Below are 19598 nucleotides of genomic sequence, written 5' to 3'. Positions count from 1 at the left end.
AATAACTAACAATGAAAGCCCTAATTCAGCTAAGCAATGCTAGAAAACTTAGGCAAGCATAATTAAGCAATGTGGTTAGAAATATGCCAAAAATGGCTTTAAAGTACATGGATACATTACAAAGTCCTCACTGGGAAATCTCCGATATAAACCAGCCAACTGAACAGACTTTTTTTGTGGGTGTGTGTGGTTTTTGGCCGGGGCTGGGTTTGAACCTGCCACCTCCGGCATATGGGACCAGCGCCCTACTCCTTGAGCCACAGGCGCTGCCCTGAACAGACTATCTTAATAAATATTAAACGCTACACTTATTTATAGCAGATAAATGAACTTTATATGTACAGAAATACTGGGCAGGACGTGTACGCTTCCTGAGAGGTTTATGTGAAGACAGTGCTCAGGAGTCTCGCTAAGTTCTGCGGAACACTATCGGCCCCACACCCGCTTCAGAAAATACAGTCAGCTCAGCATTGAGCATCATTTAAACCATCTTTAAATACTGGTAAATGGTGTATGGCCAACTATGAGGAATCCAGCTTTAATCATGGAAAAAGGACTAATTCAATAACACAGATTTCAAAACAAAGATAGGAATGTTGTGGTCTCTAGAGTTCACCTTCTTCCTCCTCCTCTTCTTCCTCTTCAGTTGTTTCTGCAGCCAGGGATCTGGTCTCAACCTGCTTCTGCAAGGCCTGCAACTTACTCTCATAGTCCTGAATGAAAAGAAAGGAGATAACATGTAGGAGAGAGAAGAAATAAGAGGGAAGGAAAAGAGAAATGGAAGGGAAAGTGAAGAAAGTAGAAAAAGCAAAAGGCAAACAAAAGAGAATCAGAGGAGGAAAGAACAATGACAAAAACATACAGAGAAATGCTTAGGGTAAAAACCACAAAGCACACAAGATACAGGAGGAAAATGCCAAACAAACAAGATGTTATGCTGTAGTCTGTCTCTACTCCCCCAAAGAGTAGAGACAGAGCTCTTTATTTGAGGTGTGATAGGAAAAGGGAGGGTGTTGAGGAGAAAAATGCATTTATCACTTAAATGTTAAAATACATTTAAGTAACATCTTACACATTAAGGAATTCCAGAAAAAAATGATACTGAAAATTAAAATCACCAGTATCTGTTTGGAAGGGAAAACAAAATTAGCACTATGGACTTTGAAGCTCTCTCTGTATAGGTGAAAAATTACTACCTCTGCAGTGGTAGGGCAAGTTCAGTCTTCAGCTTAACAAAAAAAATCTCAGAGTTGAACTATAATTTATAGATTGCATTTAGATTATGCAAGAAAGATGCTTTATTTTAAACATACTATTATAAAATGGATTCTTATAAATCAGATTTATTCTTCATTCTTCCATCTACTATACACATGTTCAATAAGAGGAATATCACCCCACAGGGGGAGAAAAATAGTTCTTGAGGGATGAACCATATAAAGCATATATATGTATGTGTATATTCATTATACTAATAGAAATAAAGTATATATGAGGTATTAAAATTTCATGGTGGGGATAATAGGGGACAAATTTCTAAAAAGGCTCCTTAGGGGGTTAATAGAAAAAAGCCCAATTATAATTAAAATCAAACAAGCATGGTTAAGAAAAAAAGACCTTCATATAACAAAATACAGTATAACCACAGCATTTTAAGATGGACTGCCAGGGTCCTGTTTCCTCTGGTTCCCCAGCAATGACCCAATTACAGGCTGCCACAAGACAAAGGATTTAGGTATGACCAGGCACTGTTTTCTCTTCTTTCTTTCTTAAATTTTTAAGCCCTTGATCATATAAACAGATCCATGCACTGTTTTCAGCAGAGCTCTCCAAGTCACACATCAAACATTCCATTCACACAAAGTACTGCCAAAAGCCTTCTTAGCAAACTCCGTTACAAAAGGAGCTCCAAATGGCAATGATTAGGAGGCGATTATTTTCTAAGGTTCTGATCATTTGTCAGTTAGTCTCACAAATGTTCACTCTTTAGTGGGGCTGGCAGTGACCAAGACCAAGAACCAATGACACAGCATTGTGAATTATCCTAATGTACTTTTTAGAAATTATGTACTATGGTGAAAGAAAGAGAGGAAGGGAGGAAGGAAGGAAGAAAACTTAAACTAGCAGGTAAAATAACTTGGGTTTAGGTCCTGGCACCTGTTCTTACCAGCTTTATAATTCCAGGAAAGTTAAATCCTCTCTAAACCTTACTTTCTTCTTCCTCTTCTTCTGTTTTTTTTTTTTGTTGTTGCAGTTTTTGGCCAGGGCTGGGTTTGAACCCGCCACCTCTGGTATATGGGGCTGCCACTCTACTCCTTGAGCCACAGGTGCTGCCCAAAACCTCACTTTCTTCATCTTTAAACAAAGATTTTTGCATTTGATCTTCTTAACCACACAGGACTGCAGGAAGGACTATGAACCATTTTTTTTTTTTTTTATGAACCATTTTTTAAAAGAATGAAAGTCATCCTAAATGACAGGCAATGTTTTTGAAAAGTGTATTTTTTCAGCATATCTAGCACCCAGATCTTGGTTTCTACATACCATGGCCCAGTAAAAGGAGCCAGGGATCCTTGAGAAAATGGCTGATTCAAGGTTTGGAGCAAGGACAGTACAAGGTGAACCTGTAATGCCTTGTACAAAAAAAGACAGAGAATTCAAAGACAGCTAGGACCATTTCTACCAGCCAACAAATTGGAAAAACAATAGAAAAGGAATATAGCGCATTGAGTATAAGAAGAATCCACAACTTTGTAGTGATACTGAGAGAAGAAGAGAAAGAGAAAAGTCTTCCTTTAAAAAATAAGCTAGCTGGGGCGGCGCCTGTGGCTCAAAGGGGTAGGGCGCCGGCACCATATGCCGGAGGTGGCGGGTTCAAACCCAGCCCCGGCCAAAAACTGCAAAAAAATAAGCCAGCTAATTACTGGGAATAGTGGTGAGCGAGCACCTGTAGTCCAGCTACACCCAAGGCTGCGGCAGCAAGATGGATCACTTGAGCCCAAGAGTTCAAGGCTGCACTCCTGCCTGGGCAATACAACAAGATTCTGTCTCCCCTTCCTCCCCCACTAAAAAAAAAAGCTAGCCAAGAAATGCAAAAGGAACAAGTAGTAACTGACTAAAGCAAGAATCAATAAATGCTAAAATAATTGAGTAAACGATGTAGTGGGGAAATAGAACATTCACACAATCCAAAGTCTCCAGGTATCTACTAATTAGAAGGGAAATGATAATATTTACAGTGGAGAGAGTGGAGAAACCACACACTAACTAAATTTACTAAACTTTAGCAGTATCCGTAATAGGACAAGTTGACGTTTTATGTCTGTGGATGTGATGTAATGGGAAATACACAATGTTACCTGTATAGCATTCTTACCAAAAATGTTTAATCTAAGTTTGATCTTGAGGAAACAACGAGACAATTCAGAATGTGGCCTAGACTTTCCAAAAATACCAGTATAATGAAAGATAATAAATACAATGACCAAATGAAATGCAAAAACCTTGACTGGATCTTGGGTTAAAACACACATATATACTCACACTCTCTCACTCTTCTTTTATTATTTTTTTGGATAGAGAAATCTGAAAATAAACTGTGTATCACATGATACTGAAATCAGTATTAAATTTCTTGGATGAGACAGTGGTATTAATATCCTTGCTTTTAGGAGAGAAACATGAAAGCATTTGGGGTAAATTGTAATGGCATCTACAACTTTCAAATGTTTCAAAAATATATATAAATGTGCGCATACAAAGCTTCAATGTACTAATTTTTCTTTTTTTGCAAACAGGGTCTCACTCTGTTGCCCAGGCTAGACTACAGAGACATGACCACAGCTCACTGCAACTCAAACTCCTGAGCTCAAGCAATCCACCTGGTTCAGCCTCTGGAGTAGCTAGGACTACAGGTGCACACACCACCATGCCCAGCTAATTTTTCTGTTGTTCTACTTTTATTGTAGATATGAGATACTTGCTATGTTGCCCAGACTGGTCTCAAATTCCTGGGCTCAGAGATCCTATCACCTCAGCCTCCCAAAGTGCTAGGCCCACAGAGGCCAAGCCCAGCCATTGTACTATTTTTTTCAGCTATTCTGTAGGTTTGAAATGTCTCTAAATAAAACACTGGGAAATGGGAAATTTTTTCTTCCTATAAAAACTATATGTTATATTGAATTCTTTGAGTAAAAAATAAAGGCTGCTGGCTCGGCACCCGTAGCACAGTGGTTACGGAACCAGCCACATACACAGGGGCTGGCGGGTTCAAACCCGGCCAGGCCAGCTAAACAATGACAACTGCAACAAAAACACAGCTGGGCATTGTGGCAGGTGCCTGCAATCCCAGCTACTTGGGAGGCTGAGGCAAGAGAATCGCTTAAACCCAAGAGTTTGAGGATGCTGTGAGCTGTGACGCCACAGCCCTCTACGGAGGGTGACACAATGAGACTGTCTCAAGAAAAATAAAAATAAATAAATAAATAAATAAAAGAGAAAGGCTGCTGGTATACTTAAAAATTATCATGTGGAAAAAATGTTAATATTTTATCTTGAGGAAATCCTAGGCCCTGACAGTAGGTGTGAGGATAACCTTTCCACAGTTCTTGGTGTGACAATAACACTGACATAAAAAGACTTCCCATAACGATGTAGATCTAAAATCTTTAAGTGCATTGCGACCAACAGTTAGCATTCCAATCATCAACACCATTTCTTGTATCAGTTCCTTCTCCAAACCAGGTCATTAAGCTTCCAACAAAGACACTTTGTATGTCACCATCTCATGCTACAAACAGAGATACAGATAATATTGCTCTGTTCATTTCATGGGTGAAAACTAGGATAATTATGTTTTATTTATTGATTGATTGATTGCAGTTTTTAGCCAGGGCCAGGTTTGAACCCACCACCTCCAGTATATGGGGCCGGTGCCCTACTCCTTGAGCTACAGGCACCACCCGAACTAGGATAATTATGGAAAGCACACTAAAAAATAATATACTTTTCAGGGCAGCACCCATAGCTCAGTGGGTAGGGCGCCAGCCACATACACCAACGCTGGTGGGTTCGAACCCAGCCCGGGCCAGGTAAAAACAACAGTGACAACTGCAACAACAACAAAATAGCCAGGTGTTGGGGCGGGCGCCTAGAGTCCCAGCTACTTGGGAGTCTGAGGCAAGAGAATTGCTTACACCTAAGAGTTTGAGGTTGCTGTGAGCTGTGATGCCATGGCACTCTACCCGGGGCCCGGGGCGACAGCTTTAGACTCTATCTTAAAGAAAAGGAAGAAAAAGGAAAAAAAGCTGAAAAAAATATATTTTTTTCATAGCCATTTACATTTATAAAGTCTTAATAGTTCAAAATATAAAGGCTCAACACTGGCTGTTCTCTCTTCTAGAATGTTCTCTTCTACCTACCCACCTTTGTTTTTAATCTTATTTTGTGTCAGGAACTGTTCTTCACGTTTAACATAAATGATTTTAATCTTCCCAATAACTTATAAAGATGATACTATAGTTAGCTTCATATTAAAGAGAAAGAAATGGCTTAAAGAAACTAAGTACCTTTTCAGAGATGACAGAGTTAAAGAAGTGGCGGAAATGGGACTTGAATCCTGGCAATTCAGAGTATGCCTTTTTTTTTTTCTTTTTGAGACAGAGTCTTGCTTTGCTGGCCAGGTTAGAGTGCAGTGGCATTGTCATAACTCACTGCAACCTTAAAAGATCCTCCCACTTCAGCCTCCCAAAGTGCTAGGATTATAGGTGTGAGCCACCTCACCTGGCCTGGAGCATGCTCTTTAAATGATTTTCCATCCATCCTTCCTTTCAACAAATACCCTTTGTGCTCCTACTATGTGCCAGATGCCAGGAATAATTAACAGTCAATATGCAAAGGTCCCACTAGCAGGGGAGAGAGAGGGGATAAAAAGTAAACAAAGTGTACCCTATGATTTCAGTGGGGAGGAATGCAATGAAGAAAGATAAAAGAGGTAAGATTAGGGGATAGATAGTAGGGAAAAGAGACGAATGAGAGAAAGACTCAGATTAGGTGGTCTAGGAAGGTCTTAGCAAGCATATCTGGTGGGGGATTGTTGTAATCAAGGTATCGCTAACAGCAAGTACAAAAGTCCTGAAATAGGAAGGAGCCCTGGACTGGTCACACTGGCTCACGCCTGTAACATCGGCACTTTGGGAGGCTGTGGTGGGATGATTTCTTGTGGCCAGGAATTCAAGACCAGCCTGGGAAAGAGAGCAAGACTCCCACCTCTTCTAAAAAAAAATTAGCTGGGCATAGTAGCATCTATCTGTAGTCCCAGCTATTTGGGAGGCTGAGGCAGGAGGATCCCCTGAGCTCAGAAGTTTGAGGCTGCAGTGAGCAGAGCATAGCACACCACCTTGAACAGAGCAAGACCTTGCCTTTAAATATAAAAAAATTAATAAATTGGGCGGCGCCTGTGGCTCAGTCGGTAAGGCGCCGGCCCCATATACCGAGGGTAGCGGGTTCAAACCCGGCCCCGGCCAAATTGCAACCAAAAAATAGCCGGGCGTTGTGGCGGGCACCTGTAGTCCCAGCTACTTGGGAGGCTGAGGCAAGAGAATCGCTTAAGCCCAGGAGTTGGAGGTTGCTGTGAGCTGGGTGAGGCCACGGCACTCTACCGAGGGCCATAAAGTAAGACTCTGTCTCTACAAAAAAAAAAAAAAAATTAATAAATTAAAATAATCTTTTTTTTTTTCTTGACCCTAGTAGAGTGCCATGGCATCATAGCTTACAGCAACCTCAAACTCTTGGGCCCAAGCAGTCCTCTTGCCTCAGCCTCCAAAATAGCTGGGACTACAGGTGCCCACAACAACATTCAGCTATTTTTTAGAGATGGGGTCTTGCTCTAGCTCAGGCTGGTCTCAAACTCGTGAGCTCAAGCAGTCCATCTGCCTCGGTTACCCAGAGTGCTGGGATTACAGGCATGAGTCACTGTGCCCAGCTAAAATAATTTTTTTTTTTAAAAGAAAAGAGCCCTGTGTGTTTCAGAAAAAGCAAGAAAACGTGTGTGGGTGGACTGGCAGAGAGAAGGGGAGGAGATGCAGTTGAGGTGGTCAGGAAGGGCCTGGGTGATGGACAGCTTTATCGACCACAGTAAGGAGTTTGGATTTTACTTCAACGGAAGCCACTGGGTGGTTCAGAGCTGGGAAGTGACGGGTATGGTAATGTCTGCTTTAAACACACCACTCTCTGTGGGGCTTGGGAGGAATTGTAGAGGAAAGGAGTCACGAGACTGTGACTACGCCCAGCATCTCAGGAGATGGCAGCAGCCTGGACCGGGGTCTGGCAGCAAAGGTGGTGAAAAGAGATGGAGTTGGAGTATGTCTTACAGCCAGTGGCAAAAAGATTGATCATGAGATGTGAGTAGAAGAGGAAAAACTGAGGTTGAGCTGCTTTTTGGCCTGTGCTAGTTGCTGCAGTTTAACTGTGAGATGCCTATACACTACCTGTGTGTGAGGTCACAGGTACACGTCTGCACCTGGAGCTCAGAGCAGGGGCCCTGACAGGACAGAGTATCTCTGGGGAAGTATGTAAAATGAGAATAACAATACCTGCCTCACAGAAGAGAGATGTGTACTGTGAGGATTCAAGAAGTCAATACATGAAAAAGCTTTGTATGTGTCAACACAAGCTGAATATGTGAGTTACTGTCTTCAGCTCCCCAGTGGATGAATGGAAGAGAAAGCTGCAGAAATGCACAGCCGAGATGTGCGGCCACAGAGACCATCAGGGAACAGCTAGTAAGGCTGGGGGAGAGTCAGAAGTCAGAAGAAGAAAGTGTCCCAGAAAGTAAAGAAGTAACTGTATCAAATACCAGAGACTCAGCAAGAGGAAGATTGACAAACACCTCTGAATTTGTCACCACGGAGCTCTCCGGTGACAAAGTGGCTTCAGTGGTGAGGTAGGAACACAAGTCCAACTAGATGAGTTCGAGCACAAGTGAGGATAGGAAGAAAGATAGAAATAAAAATAGGAATGGGAGGTGGACGGGTGGGAAATAACAAGTACAGGAAACTAGAAATTGGTGGAACGAAGACATGTTTGTGTGTTGGCAGGAATAATCCAGGAGAGAAACTGAGAAGGGGGGAACATGGATGCCCAGTTCTTGAAGAGGGATGGAATGCAGAGAACGAAGCCTGGGTGAAGAAAGCTCACCCACCAGCACGAGGGAAAGGCTTGGACGCCCCACGCAGGCACGCGGGGCCAGAAGAGGAAGTTTTCTTCTGATTCTTCTTTTCTCCACAGCGAAATAAAAAGATCATTCATTAGCTAGGAGCACGAGGGCTGCTTTTCACTGACAGAGGCACATGCTTTGGCCTTCAGAGGACCCGTATGTTCCCCTCATGGCACCTGTCACAAAGACACTAACTAGGGGCGGCGCCTGTGGCTCAGTGAGTAGGGCGCCGGCCCCATATGCCGAGGGTGGCGGGTTCAAACCCAGCCCCGGCCAAACTGCAACAAAAAATAGCCGGGCGTTGTGGCGGGCGCCTGTAGTCCCAGCTGCTCAGGAGGCTGAGGCAAGAGAATCGCGTACGCCCAAGAGTTAGAGGTTGCTGTGAGCTGTGTGACGCCACGGCACTCTACCCGAGGGTGGTACAGTGAGACTCTGTCTCTACAAAAAAAAAAAAAAGACACTAACTAACTACTGGTTATCTGTCTAACATTGTCTCCTCCACAATTCTGTGAACTTCACGAGGCCGGGGAGCACACATTTGACACTGAACACTGAATCCCCGGTGGTATCCGGCACATCTCTGTCTTCTAGATGAAATATACACTCAACATACTCACGTTCTAGCCCCACAGTTCTCACAGTGACCATCTTCTTGAACAGGGGTTGGCAAACTCTGGCCTGCAGGCTAGCCCCAGACCACCACCTGTTTTTGTAAATAGTTTTACTACAAAACACCCACCCCTGCTTTGGCATGTTGCCTACTGTGCTTTAAAGTTATGTGGTCGCTTCTCATCACATTCAAAACAAAATTCCAGCTCCTCTGTATGCCATGAGCTGGTCTCTGCTCCTCCCAACCCACCTCATCACTTACCCCCACACACAACAGATTTTTTTTTTTTTTTTCCGGTTTTTGGCCAGGGCCAGGTTTGAACCCGCCACCTCCGGAATATGGGGCTGGCATCTGATGTTCTGACACCCTAACTTCCTCTGAGTTTCCTGGTGTCCCCATTCCCTCTGCTATTTTATCCTTGGATAAACTTCCAGCTGTAGCTCTACTCTTGCTCAGGGCTTGCTACTTCAGAAACTTTCTCGTCTCCTCCCCTCCGGATGCGGCTCTCACCCTGTGCATACAACTACCACTGCATTTCACCACATTATACCTGAATCTTCTGGTCACCCTAAAATAGTAAGGTCTTGGCAACTTTTCCATCATTTCTCCAACAGCAGAGAAATATAAAATACCTAAAGGAAAAGGGTATGAGGCTGGAGACAGACCAATTCAAGCGTAACACTTCTCTGAAGTTCTAAGTTTCATATTAAAATCTCATGTACGTTTTAAATTCTATTTCATAATGCATAACTGTGCTGTTTTTCTTTTTCTTTCTTTCTTTTTTATTTTTTTGTAGAGACAAAGAGTCTCATTTTGTTGCCCTTGCTAGAATGCCATAGTGTCACAGCTCACAGCATCCTCCAGCTCTTGGGCTTAGGTGATTCTCCTGCCTCAGCCTCCCAAATAGCTGGGACCACAGGTGCCCGCCACAACGCCTGTCTATTTTTTGGTTGCAATTTGGCCAGGGCCGGGTTTGAACCCACCACCCCCGGTATATGGGGCCAGTGCCCTACTCACTGAGCCACTGGTGCTGCCCAACTGTGCGGTTTTTCAATATAAAAAATAAAGTCAGGTTCAAATTTTCAATAAGACCCACGGTTTGCTCCACAAAAGTATCCTATTTTCTCCTGTTTCCTCTCTAGCATACTACCAGTATCCGGGTTGGAAAAAAGCAGAAGTTAAAGGAGAAAAGAAAAGCTACAGAGCTACTCAAAGCTTTGTAAAAATTTAGTTTCCATCCATCAAAAGGGAAGTATACCATTTCATTTAACAGAACTTCAAATTAAGGCAATGCATGAAAAAGTTGAAAACACAGTAAAGAAAACTCAAAGAAATCAGAAAGTGATGTGTTCATTCATCTTAGAGGAGAAAAGATTTTAATTAAAGGAAATGTAGCATAAAGCAGTGCTTAAAGAACCCATTTAAAAATAGAATTCTGATAAATAGGCTTGGCCACTCAGCGCCTGTAGCTCAGCGGCTAGGGTGCCAGCCACATACACTGGAGCTGGAGGGTTCGAATCCAGCCCGGGTCTGCCAAACAACAACCACAAAAAAAAAAAAAAAAAAAAAAAAAAAAAAAAAACACAGCCGGGCGTTGTGGCAGGTGCCTGTAGTCCCAGCTACTTGGGAGGCTGAGGCAAGAGAATCGCTAGAACCCAAGAGTTTGAAGTTGCTGTGGAGCTGTGATACCACAGCACTCTACCCAGGGCATCATAGTGAGACTCTGTCTCGAAAAAACAAACAAACAAACAAACAAAAAAGAACAAAAAAAAAAAACAAAACAGGCTCGGTGCCTGTAGCTCAGCAGCTAGGGAACCAGCTACATACACTAGGGCTGGTGCATTCAAACCCAGTCCTGGCCTGCCAAACAACAACAACAAAAAAATAGCGGGGCGTTAGTGCAGGCGCCTGGAGTCCCAGCTACTTGGGAGGTTGAGGCAAGAGAATTGCTTAAGCCCAAAAGTTTGAGGTAGCTGTGAGCTGTGATGCCAAGGTATCACATAGTGAGACTGTCTCAAAAGAAAAAGAGAATTCTGATAAACAGAAAAGGGCAATAAAAACAAAAACTTTAATCAAGTTCATGTAGAAATATAAAAAAAGATTTGTGTTTGGCGTTGTGGCTGACCCCTATAATTCTAAGCACTCTGGGAGGGTAAGGTGAGAGGATCACTTGAGCTCAGGAGTTTAAGACCAGCCTGAGCAAGAGCAAGAAGGAAGACCCTATCTCTAATAAAAACAGAAAAAATTAACCAGGGGTTGTGGTGGGCGCCTGTAGTCCCAGCTACTTGGGATGCTGGTGTAGGAGGACCTCTTGAGTCCAGGAGCTTGAGGTTGCTGTGAACTAGGCTGAGGTTTCAGCACTCTAGCCTGGGCTACAATATAAGATTGAGTTTAAGGGAAAAAAAAAAAAAAAGGAAGAAAGAAAAGAAAGATTTGGTTTGCAGCAACCATCTTCAGATGACAAAGCAAAATGAAAGTCAATACCAGGTTACATTAATAGTACCTTGTTTTACTTTTTCCTCTTCCTCCCACAGAGAGAAATCACACTCTTAAAAGATGATTTCAACTTTTATTGAATAAGGACTTAATTTTTTAACATTACAAACTAACTCTCCCTTTCTAAAAAGGCAGATCTTACACTCAGAAACAATCTTCAAGCATTTTTTTGTTTAAGAAATGGGAGGGGGGAATCCACAGTTCGTTAACAAAAAGATTCAGAATTTCTTTTTACAGTAATGATGAGAGAAAACCCAATACATTTCACAACCAAAAGTGGTTCAAACGAAATATATCTATAACAGATTTTAAAATCTGGAAAAGATGACATAAACAGGACAATCACAAATGTTGCTTATAACAATTTTGGCTCTGACAATATAGAACACATGCTTGTTTTGCACTGCACCTAAGAAGGTTTGTTCTACCTGGATACAAGCAGCTTCCCCTCCTCCTAGTCTTTTGTAAAAATCATTAAGGCAAGTCTACAAAGGACCAGGAAGGCACTGGGGCACAGCAGCTGACCATAGGAAGGCTATGTAACTTCGTGTAGTGTGACAGCCTTTATTGTAGGCATCAGTGTGACAGACTCAGTGTTTTGTTTTGTTTTTTTGCAGCATCAACCTGCACCTAAAGCATAAAAGGTCACTTCAAGTCACTTCAATGTAATAAACAATTCCCATTCATTGTGTTACCAGGAAAGGAGAAATGATTTACTATGCTAAAAAGATTTGGAAGCAAGAATAAAGGATAAGCCCTTTGGTTTAGACGTACTAGAAAACAGAGTATCTTTAACTCTGTAAGGAATACTATATATATTGGTCTATTAAACTATCCCAATTAATTAGAACCCCTTTATATTCCCATTAATGTCAGATCATTACATAATTTCAAAAGCATAAGTACTTTTATTTCACTATAATAATAGCTGAGAACACTTCAATAATATAATAATGGTTTAATTTTGACCACTTCTTTTTGGTCTTACAGTATTATTATTATTATTTTTTTTTTTGAGACAGAGTCTCACTATGTCACCCTCGGTAGAGTGCCGTGGCCTCACACAGCTCACAGCAACCTCCAACTCTTGGGCTTAAGCGATTCTCTTGCCTCAGCCCCCCAAGTAGTTGACACTTCAGGTGCCCACCACAATGCCCGGCTATTTTTTGTTGCAGTTGTCGTTGCTGTTTAGCAGGCCCAAGCTGGGTTTGAACCTGCCAGCCTTGGTGTATGTGGCTGGTGCCGTAACCACTGTGCTATGGGCGCCAAGCCAGTCTTACACTATTTTTAAGCTTAGGGAGAGATGCCAGCCATTAAAAAAAAATTAAAAAGTAACATGGGTCATACCAAGAGCTCACAAAAACATGGCACTGTTTCCTTATTTTTATAAGAGAGTCAACAAAGCAATTTTATGTGTATTTATATAAAGGTATCTTTCAAGATAAGCCTGTGCTCTGAAATGCATGAAGGGACAAACATAGCAGTCAATCAAACCTTGGTTTAATTTCTTCCTGGTCATCTAGGAAATTAAGGGCTCCTTTAGATATCTAAACATTTCAGCAACATGAAGACGCCTGTATCAGCAGATGAAGCACAAACATAAGCCTAGTTCTTTGGGATATCACTGTGGACATAGTCCTTACCATGGTCCACGTTTGTAAATGAGATTATGTAACTCTTCATTCTAAGGTGTCACCTGATCACCAGGAGAGTAACTCAATCCTATTCAGTAGCTAAGGGAGGCACCTGTCCGTAACAAGATTAAAAGGCCACCATAAAAGTGAGAATAGATGAGTCTAGCCTGTGTTAGCTAAAGTTAGGGAAAGGAGAGCCCAGTTTTGTTACAGAGTTGAAAACTGAAAAATTACTTTTAATCTTAGAAAATAAATTTCATTTGGCAAGAAAGGAAGAGTTAGCACATTTATGTCTGAAGAAGAAAAAAAGGAGGACAAGAGGGGTGCACCCGAGATGCACTGAAGTGACTGAAGCAGCCTACGGAGGCGTTCAAGGCACACGGCACAGGAGGCTGTCCTCTCCATCCAACCACTACGGACGTCATCCACCCAGGTGTCATTTGCCATAAAACCTCAGCTGAAGAAAAGAACTGTTCTGGCTATGAATGCGAAACATCCCTCAATGCTTCTCTTTTTTAAGGAGGAAAGCAAAGTTAATTGGGAGCCACTTTCTAAAGTACTTTTAGAAGCAAAGAAAAAAATACTATGATTAAAAATAATGTGTTCTTATAAAGCATAGTGCCCACACACAAAGGAAAAAAAAAATCACATAATCACAATCTTTAAGACTTCCTGGAACGCTAACTGTTATCTTGGCTGCAGTTTTCCACACCATTTGGAAGACAGGTGTTCGACAGACGATTTTCTGTGACTTAGGAATCTTCCACAACACGAAGTCAGGCCATCCCAGTAATCTCTTGTCTTTTCACGCTGCCTCTCAGAAAAGTTTCTGACAAGTTCAAGAGGTGAGGAAGGATGCAGAAAACTATTCTTTCCTTCTCATTAAAATCCATCTTTTTAAGTGTGTTCTCCAACAAGGCAAAGTAAGACCCCAACACAGTGAAATGAGGTATTGATACGGTGAGTGTTCATCAGGACTTCACTTTCCTTGCTCGAGCATCTGAGCATTACTGCTGCTAGCCAAAGACAATTTATCATACATCATCTCCTTGATTCCCAACCCCAAGTTAACTTTTATTTCATTATTTCATTAACTTTAGAAAAAAGCAGCACAGAGCCGTATGCTATGGCTTCCTCCCCATGCCCCACCTCTTCCCTCTCCCACCAAGTAATCTCATACGCACTGCTCCAAGCACTTATGTAAATTCTTTGTTGGTATTTCTGTTGGCATGATTTTCGTGAACAGTTCATTCTGTGTTCATATATGTGTCGAATGGTAAATTAAACTTCAAAAAGCAAACCACAGACAGAAACCCAGACACAGTGCCAATTTATAATTTCAGTCTTATGACAAATTTCATACATATTCTGATACGTTCAAAAGAAAAAAACTATTAAATCAGTTCTATGCAAAATACAGAATAAAATAAGATGTGGAAGTTCTGTGGAAGATGCCAAGCTGTGTACTGTAAAATATGTCAAGACATTTAGTTTTGGCTTATGAAAATTTCAATTATATCTAAAGAAGAGAACAGACATGGATGAGAAATCCAAAGCCATGTCCACACAGTTTTATGTTATTTTTGAACCAATTTCAAACATTTATGGAGAATAGACATTTAACTCTACATACCAAATTCCCCTTTTGAATGTCTGCATAAACTAAGAGGCAGGTCTTTCTGGATGTCAGATTAATTATAGGCACTATAAAAACATAACAAACTTACACCAAGACAAGTCTGTGTAAATAAGTATATTAATTACACAGGCACCAAGAAAGGAGGAAGTAAGAGGTCTCAATGTTTTCTCTAAAATTCCAGAAACTGCCCATTTATGGTACACAAACAAAAGGGAGGTGTTGCAATGTTTACCAGTGTTTTGTCTTAATAATATAAAATCAGTCACGTAAATAGTAGGTATTCAAGGCCAACAAGGGTAGAACCAACACAAATCATGAGCTAACATTGCCTGTTTCCTCCCCATGATTTCAAGTTTGTCCAGTCATTTATTTATACTGTGGTTTCTCGACCAGTTTTGAGATTGGGTGCTGAGAACTGTCTCCTCATTCGTGGAGGTGTCACAAACTGGCTACAGTGGCTGGGTTTGTCAGTCTGCTTCTGAGAGGCAATGGCTGCAGTCGCCTCTAATTGACCTCCAGTGCTGTGATTACAGTAAGACTGACGGTGTTGATGAATGTGGCGTTTCGCCTGAAAAGTCTGCAGATCAGCAGTGGGGTGACTGCTGTGGGAATTTAATGATTCTGAGGAGGCAGATGCCTGGCAGCGTGTACTTTTGGGTTGGCCGTTATTGAGAGAATTGCTTCTCCAACGTAACTGAGGTGGCAGCTGTTGGTTATTAATTTGCTGCTTGCTAACTTGGATGTGATCTTGACTTCGCGTGCCCTGAGAGCCCCATGGTAACTGGAGATCCTTAGAAGCTGCTTTACCTCCTTTTTCTTGGCTCTCCTCTTTATTTCCTTTCCTCCCTTCTTCATCTTTTGGAATTCTAAGCTCTATGACCTCATCTTCTGTTATGATGATGTGCGTCCCAGGACTCCAAGAGTTTCTGTGTTTAGGGTTGCTCTTAAAGGGGAAGCGGGGCTTCCGGTTCTCAGGAGGGATGAACCTATGAGGTACATTCTGCCTTCGAAGCTGCTTTGTTATCTCCTGCTGTTGCAGGTTCTTAAACCGAATTTGCTCTTGCCTCATCCAACGTAGACGTCCCCGTCTGAAAGCAGGATCCCCATTCATCAGCTGGGAAACGCGTTCTTCCTTCCCAAGTTCTTCCCGGTCTCCTTTACTCACATCACTCTCAGCAGGGCCACCGACACCAGCTCCAACGGGCTCCTTGGCCTTGAGGCTTCCTTGGCTTTTCTGTTCCTGAGATCCAATCAGTGGCAAGACCTTCTCCATTTTGAGCATTTTGTTTCTTAAAACTTTTATCTCCTCATCTTTCATATTATTTTGTTTTTTAACTTCTTGCAAAATATCTTCCAGTTTATCTATATGAACCTTCAGGTCATCAACATCGGTGACACTTTTGCCACTGGCCATCACATCTTCTATCTTCTCATCTCCAACACCAACAGTGTCCCAGACATCCCTGGCCACTGCCCTCCAGGAGTCCCGCTCATTGGGGTCTTTCTTGCCATACATGGCACAAAGCTCTTTCATCTTGACAATGGCCAGAGCTTCAATCTCTTGCCGACTGTGCCTGAAGTCATTGAGAGCAACCTCGTAGCAAATCTCTTTGACAGCCTGAATTTTAAGATCTGAGATTGTGACCCATTTGGAATCTTTACTCAGGCGCCTTCTTTGGGGGATCTGATACATTTTAATTGGTTCTCGTTTCTTCCCACTGCTGGGGAGACCACATTTTTTAACAATGGTTTGCAACTTGCTAGGAGGTAGCTTTTCTCTGAGAGAAGTAATCAGTTTCCAGCTTTCTTCACAGGACCTCTTGTCAGAATCGTCCCCGCTATCAGAATCCGCGTCCTTTGGAAAAACAAAATCAAAAAATGGCCCCAAAATAACCAAAATTAAAATGTAAAAAAGGAAAATCAAATCGAAGAAAAAGCAAGTAAAAAAGCCTTAATCAAATTTAAAAACAGAACTAAAAAAACTAAAAACCAAAAATGCCCCTCAATAAAGTGGAAGTCTATTAAAACTTATACATATGTAGATTACTACAAAGATTTGTTTATCCCTAACCCAAATTAATTTCCACTTTCTGGCTTAAGTGATGATATTTGCCACCAAATTTCTTAAGAGGATTGACAAAAGGAGTGAGTCTCTCACTCTAAGGTCACATGAAATAGCCAAATGGTATGTTATAATATCTCCACTACTTCAAGAAAATGAAGCAAAGCCTCAATCTCACACATGCTAACCACCCATGCAGCCACTTCCCAACATTTGCCTTGGTTATTGCTGTTGCTTCTTCCAGAATCTCTTTTCCCCATGAGTGAGCACAGATGCCATACAAAGATGTGACGAGCAGGCGGATTAACAAGGTTAGTAAGGCTGTAGGACGCCAAGTTTTGTTTAGCTTTACTAAAAAGAGCAGCCCTAGAAAAAAGTTAAAAGATAAGAATGTAGAAAAAGAGGCAGTCAAACAAGGATGATGTTAGAAGTGCTAAGAATCTCTTATCAGCAGAACATGTGAGGCTCTTATCAATCACTTTTTTTCTATAAGATGAGATGGTTTTGCAATTAGTCTTTCCATGAGTAAATACTGGATTTGCTATTTTCTTTTGTCACGTTAAACAAATCCATTTCAACTGTGCAATTCAAGTTTGTTATCCAGATAAGAAGGAAGCATTAAAAAGGGTTCCTTATACTGGGTGTGGTTTATTTTTGTCTTTCACACACTTAAGCCAATAAATTCCTCACCTCCAAAATTTTGTGAAATAAATTACCAGAACAAAAATTAAGCTAGGCAAATAATTAAAAATTCCCCAAGTAATATTTTAACAAATTCAATTTAAAGATGTCTTCTACATAGAAGCTTATAACTGTTCCAGCCATTTGAAAACTATCACTTGGCAAATACTTGTTACTCTTCCAATAAACGCAAAGACTATATTCTGCTTATGAAAAATGGGTATACTTTAAAATGCGTCTCAACTCTGTCTCTCCAGATGTCTTTGCACCATTACCTTTTTAAAAAAACTTTACTTAGAGCCAGGCAATGTGGTTTACACCTGTAATCTTTTTTTTTTTTTTTGTAGAGACAGAGTCTCACTTTATGGCCCTCAGTAGAGTGCCGTGGTATCACACAGCTCACAGCAACCGCCAACTCCTGGGCTTAAGCGATTCTCTTGCCTCAGCCTCCCGAGTAGCTGGGACTACAGGTGCCCGCCACAACGCCCAGTTATTTTTTGGTTGCAGTTCAGCCAAGGCCGGGCTTGAACCCACCACCCTCGGTATATGGGGCCGGCGCCCTACCGACTAAGCCACAGGCGCCGCCCTACACCTGTAATCTTAACACTTAGGGAGGCTTAGGCAGGAGGATCCCTTGAGCTCAGGAGCTGGAGACCAGTCTGAGCAAAAGTGAGACCCCCATCTCTACTAAAAATAGAAAAACTTAGCTGGGCATTGTTGCACATGCCTGTAGTCCCAGCTACTGGAGAGGCTGAGGCAGGAGAATTACCTGAGCCCAGAAGTTTGAGGTTGCTGTGAGCTAGACTGATGCCAGGGTACCCTCACCTGGGGTAACAGAGTGAAACTCTGTCTCAAAAAAAACAAAAAAACAGGGGCAGGGCTCAGTGGGTAGGAAGCCGACCCCATATACCGAGGGTGACAGGCTCAAACCCAGCCCCGCTCACCTAAAGCAGTGGCAAATGCAACAAAAATAGCCAGGCGCTGTGGCAGGTGCCTGTAGTCCCAGGTACTCAGGAGGCTGAGGCAAGAGAATCGCCCTAGCCCAAGAGCTGGAGGTTGCTGTGAGCTGTGATGCCACAGCACTCTATTGAGGGCGACAAAGTGAGACTCTGTCTCAAAAACAAAAAACAGGGTTGTGTCTGTGGCTCAGTGAGTAGGGCGACAACAAAAAATAGCTAGGTGTTGTAGTGGGAGCCTGTAGTCCCAGCTACTCGGGAGGCTGAAGCAAGAGAATCGCCTAAGCCCAAGAGCTGGAGGTTGCTGTGAACTGTGATGCCACAGCATTCTGCCAAGGGCGATAAAGTGAGACTCTTATCTCTTAAAAAACAAACAAAAAATAAAAAAAAAAACCTTTTCACAAAAATGTAGTTTCAAGGGCTATTTGGATAACATCCAATTATTCTTAATTAACATAAGCAAATCTTGAAACAATGACTATGAAAGCAATGTTGGATTTAGAATTCTATATAAAGAACAGGATTAGAAAGAATATTTAGGAAATAAAAGTTACTGGGAAAAGAAAATATTCACTAGATAAGTAGTTCAAGACGGTCTAGCAAATGAAAATATTGTTACTTAATATTCTCTTTTGTCTGTGATTATCAAAAACACCTCTAGAGGAGTTTTGTTTTTTTTTAAGGAATTGAAACTGATAGATAATATCTTGCTTTCTAGACCTGAGATTTGTATGTATAGTCGCTTTCAAAGGTACAAAACAATAACCCTCAACAATAATAATATTCTGCCTTAGAGAGTTGCCCAGTAAATAAAAAAAAATAAAACAATAATGATGATCATTTGGCCTCTGAATTTAAAGACGTTGCTTCTGATTTACATAATTTCTATTCACCTATAAATGGATACCTAGCCCATTTATAACACCTATCTATTTGAAAACTTAGCAACAAAAAGCAGATAAACTAAATTTGTAGACTCTAGACTATATTTTCTTTTCATTTTCAGTTTTAAAAATCAGAATGGCTAATCTTAAGTGATAAACGATTAGTGATAAACATTATAGAAAAAAGTATGCCTGATTCCTGAAAAGATTTTTCTGTCCTAAATATATACAGGGTGGCCATAAAGTTCATGTGCAATTTAAATATTTACAACTGTAATTATTTAAACTGAGTTTTATAGAATGTAAATAAATTCCCTTTGATTCTTCCCATATAACTGGCATTTATTACTTTTTTTCCTGGTTGTTTATTTTTTCTCTTATACTTAAAGATAAAATTACAGACATTCTAATCATTGGTTTA

General features: G+C 41.4%; 1 protein-coding gene across 10 annotated transcripts in view; it reads right to left on the bottom strand.

Moving 5' to 3' along the window:
* KIF1B (kinesin family member 1B) overlaps positions 1-19598 on the bottom strand; it is a 170291-nt gene that overhangs the window by 64870 nt on the left and 85823 nt on the right. For 9 of the 10 annotated variants that reach the window (XM_053577250.1, XM_053577253.1, XM_053577252.1 and 6 more), the window contains one exon: positions 617-713. In XM_053577250.1, coding sequence (XP_053433225.1) covers positions 617-713 — 97 coding nt within the window. Of the gene's footprint in view, positions 1-616; positions 714-11374; positions 16450-19598 lie in introns of those variants that run through there. The other variant, XM_053577259.1, reaches the window with a different exon arrangement.

This window comes from Nycticebus coucang, chromosome 22 (genome assembly GCF_027406575.1).
Source record: "Nycticebus coucang isolate mNycCou1 chromosome 22, mNycCou1.pri, whole genome shotgun sequence".
Lineage (NCBI taxonomy): Eukaryota > Metazoa > Chordata > Mammalia > Primates > Lorisidae > Nycticebus > Nycticebus coucang.
The sequence above is the reverse complement of the archived record's forward strand: the minus strand, read 5'-3'. Positions and strand labels throughout refer to the sequence as shown.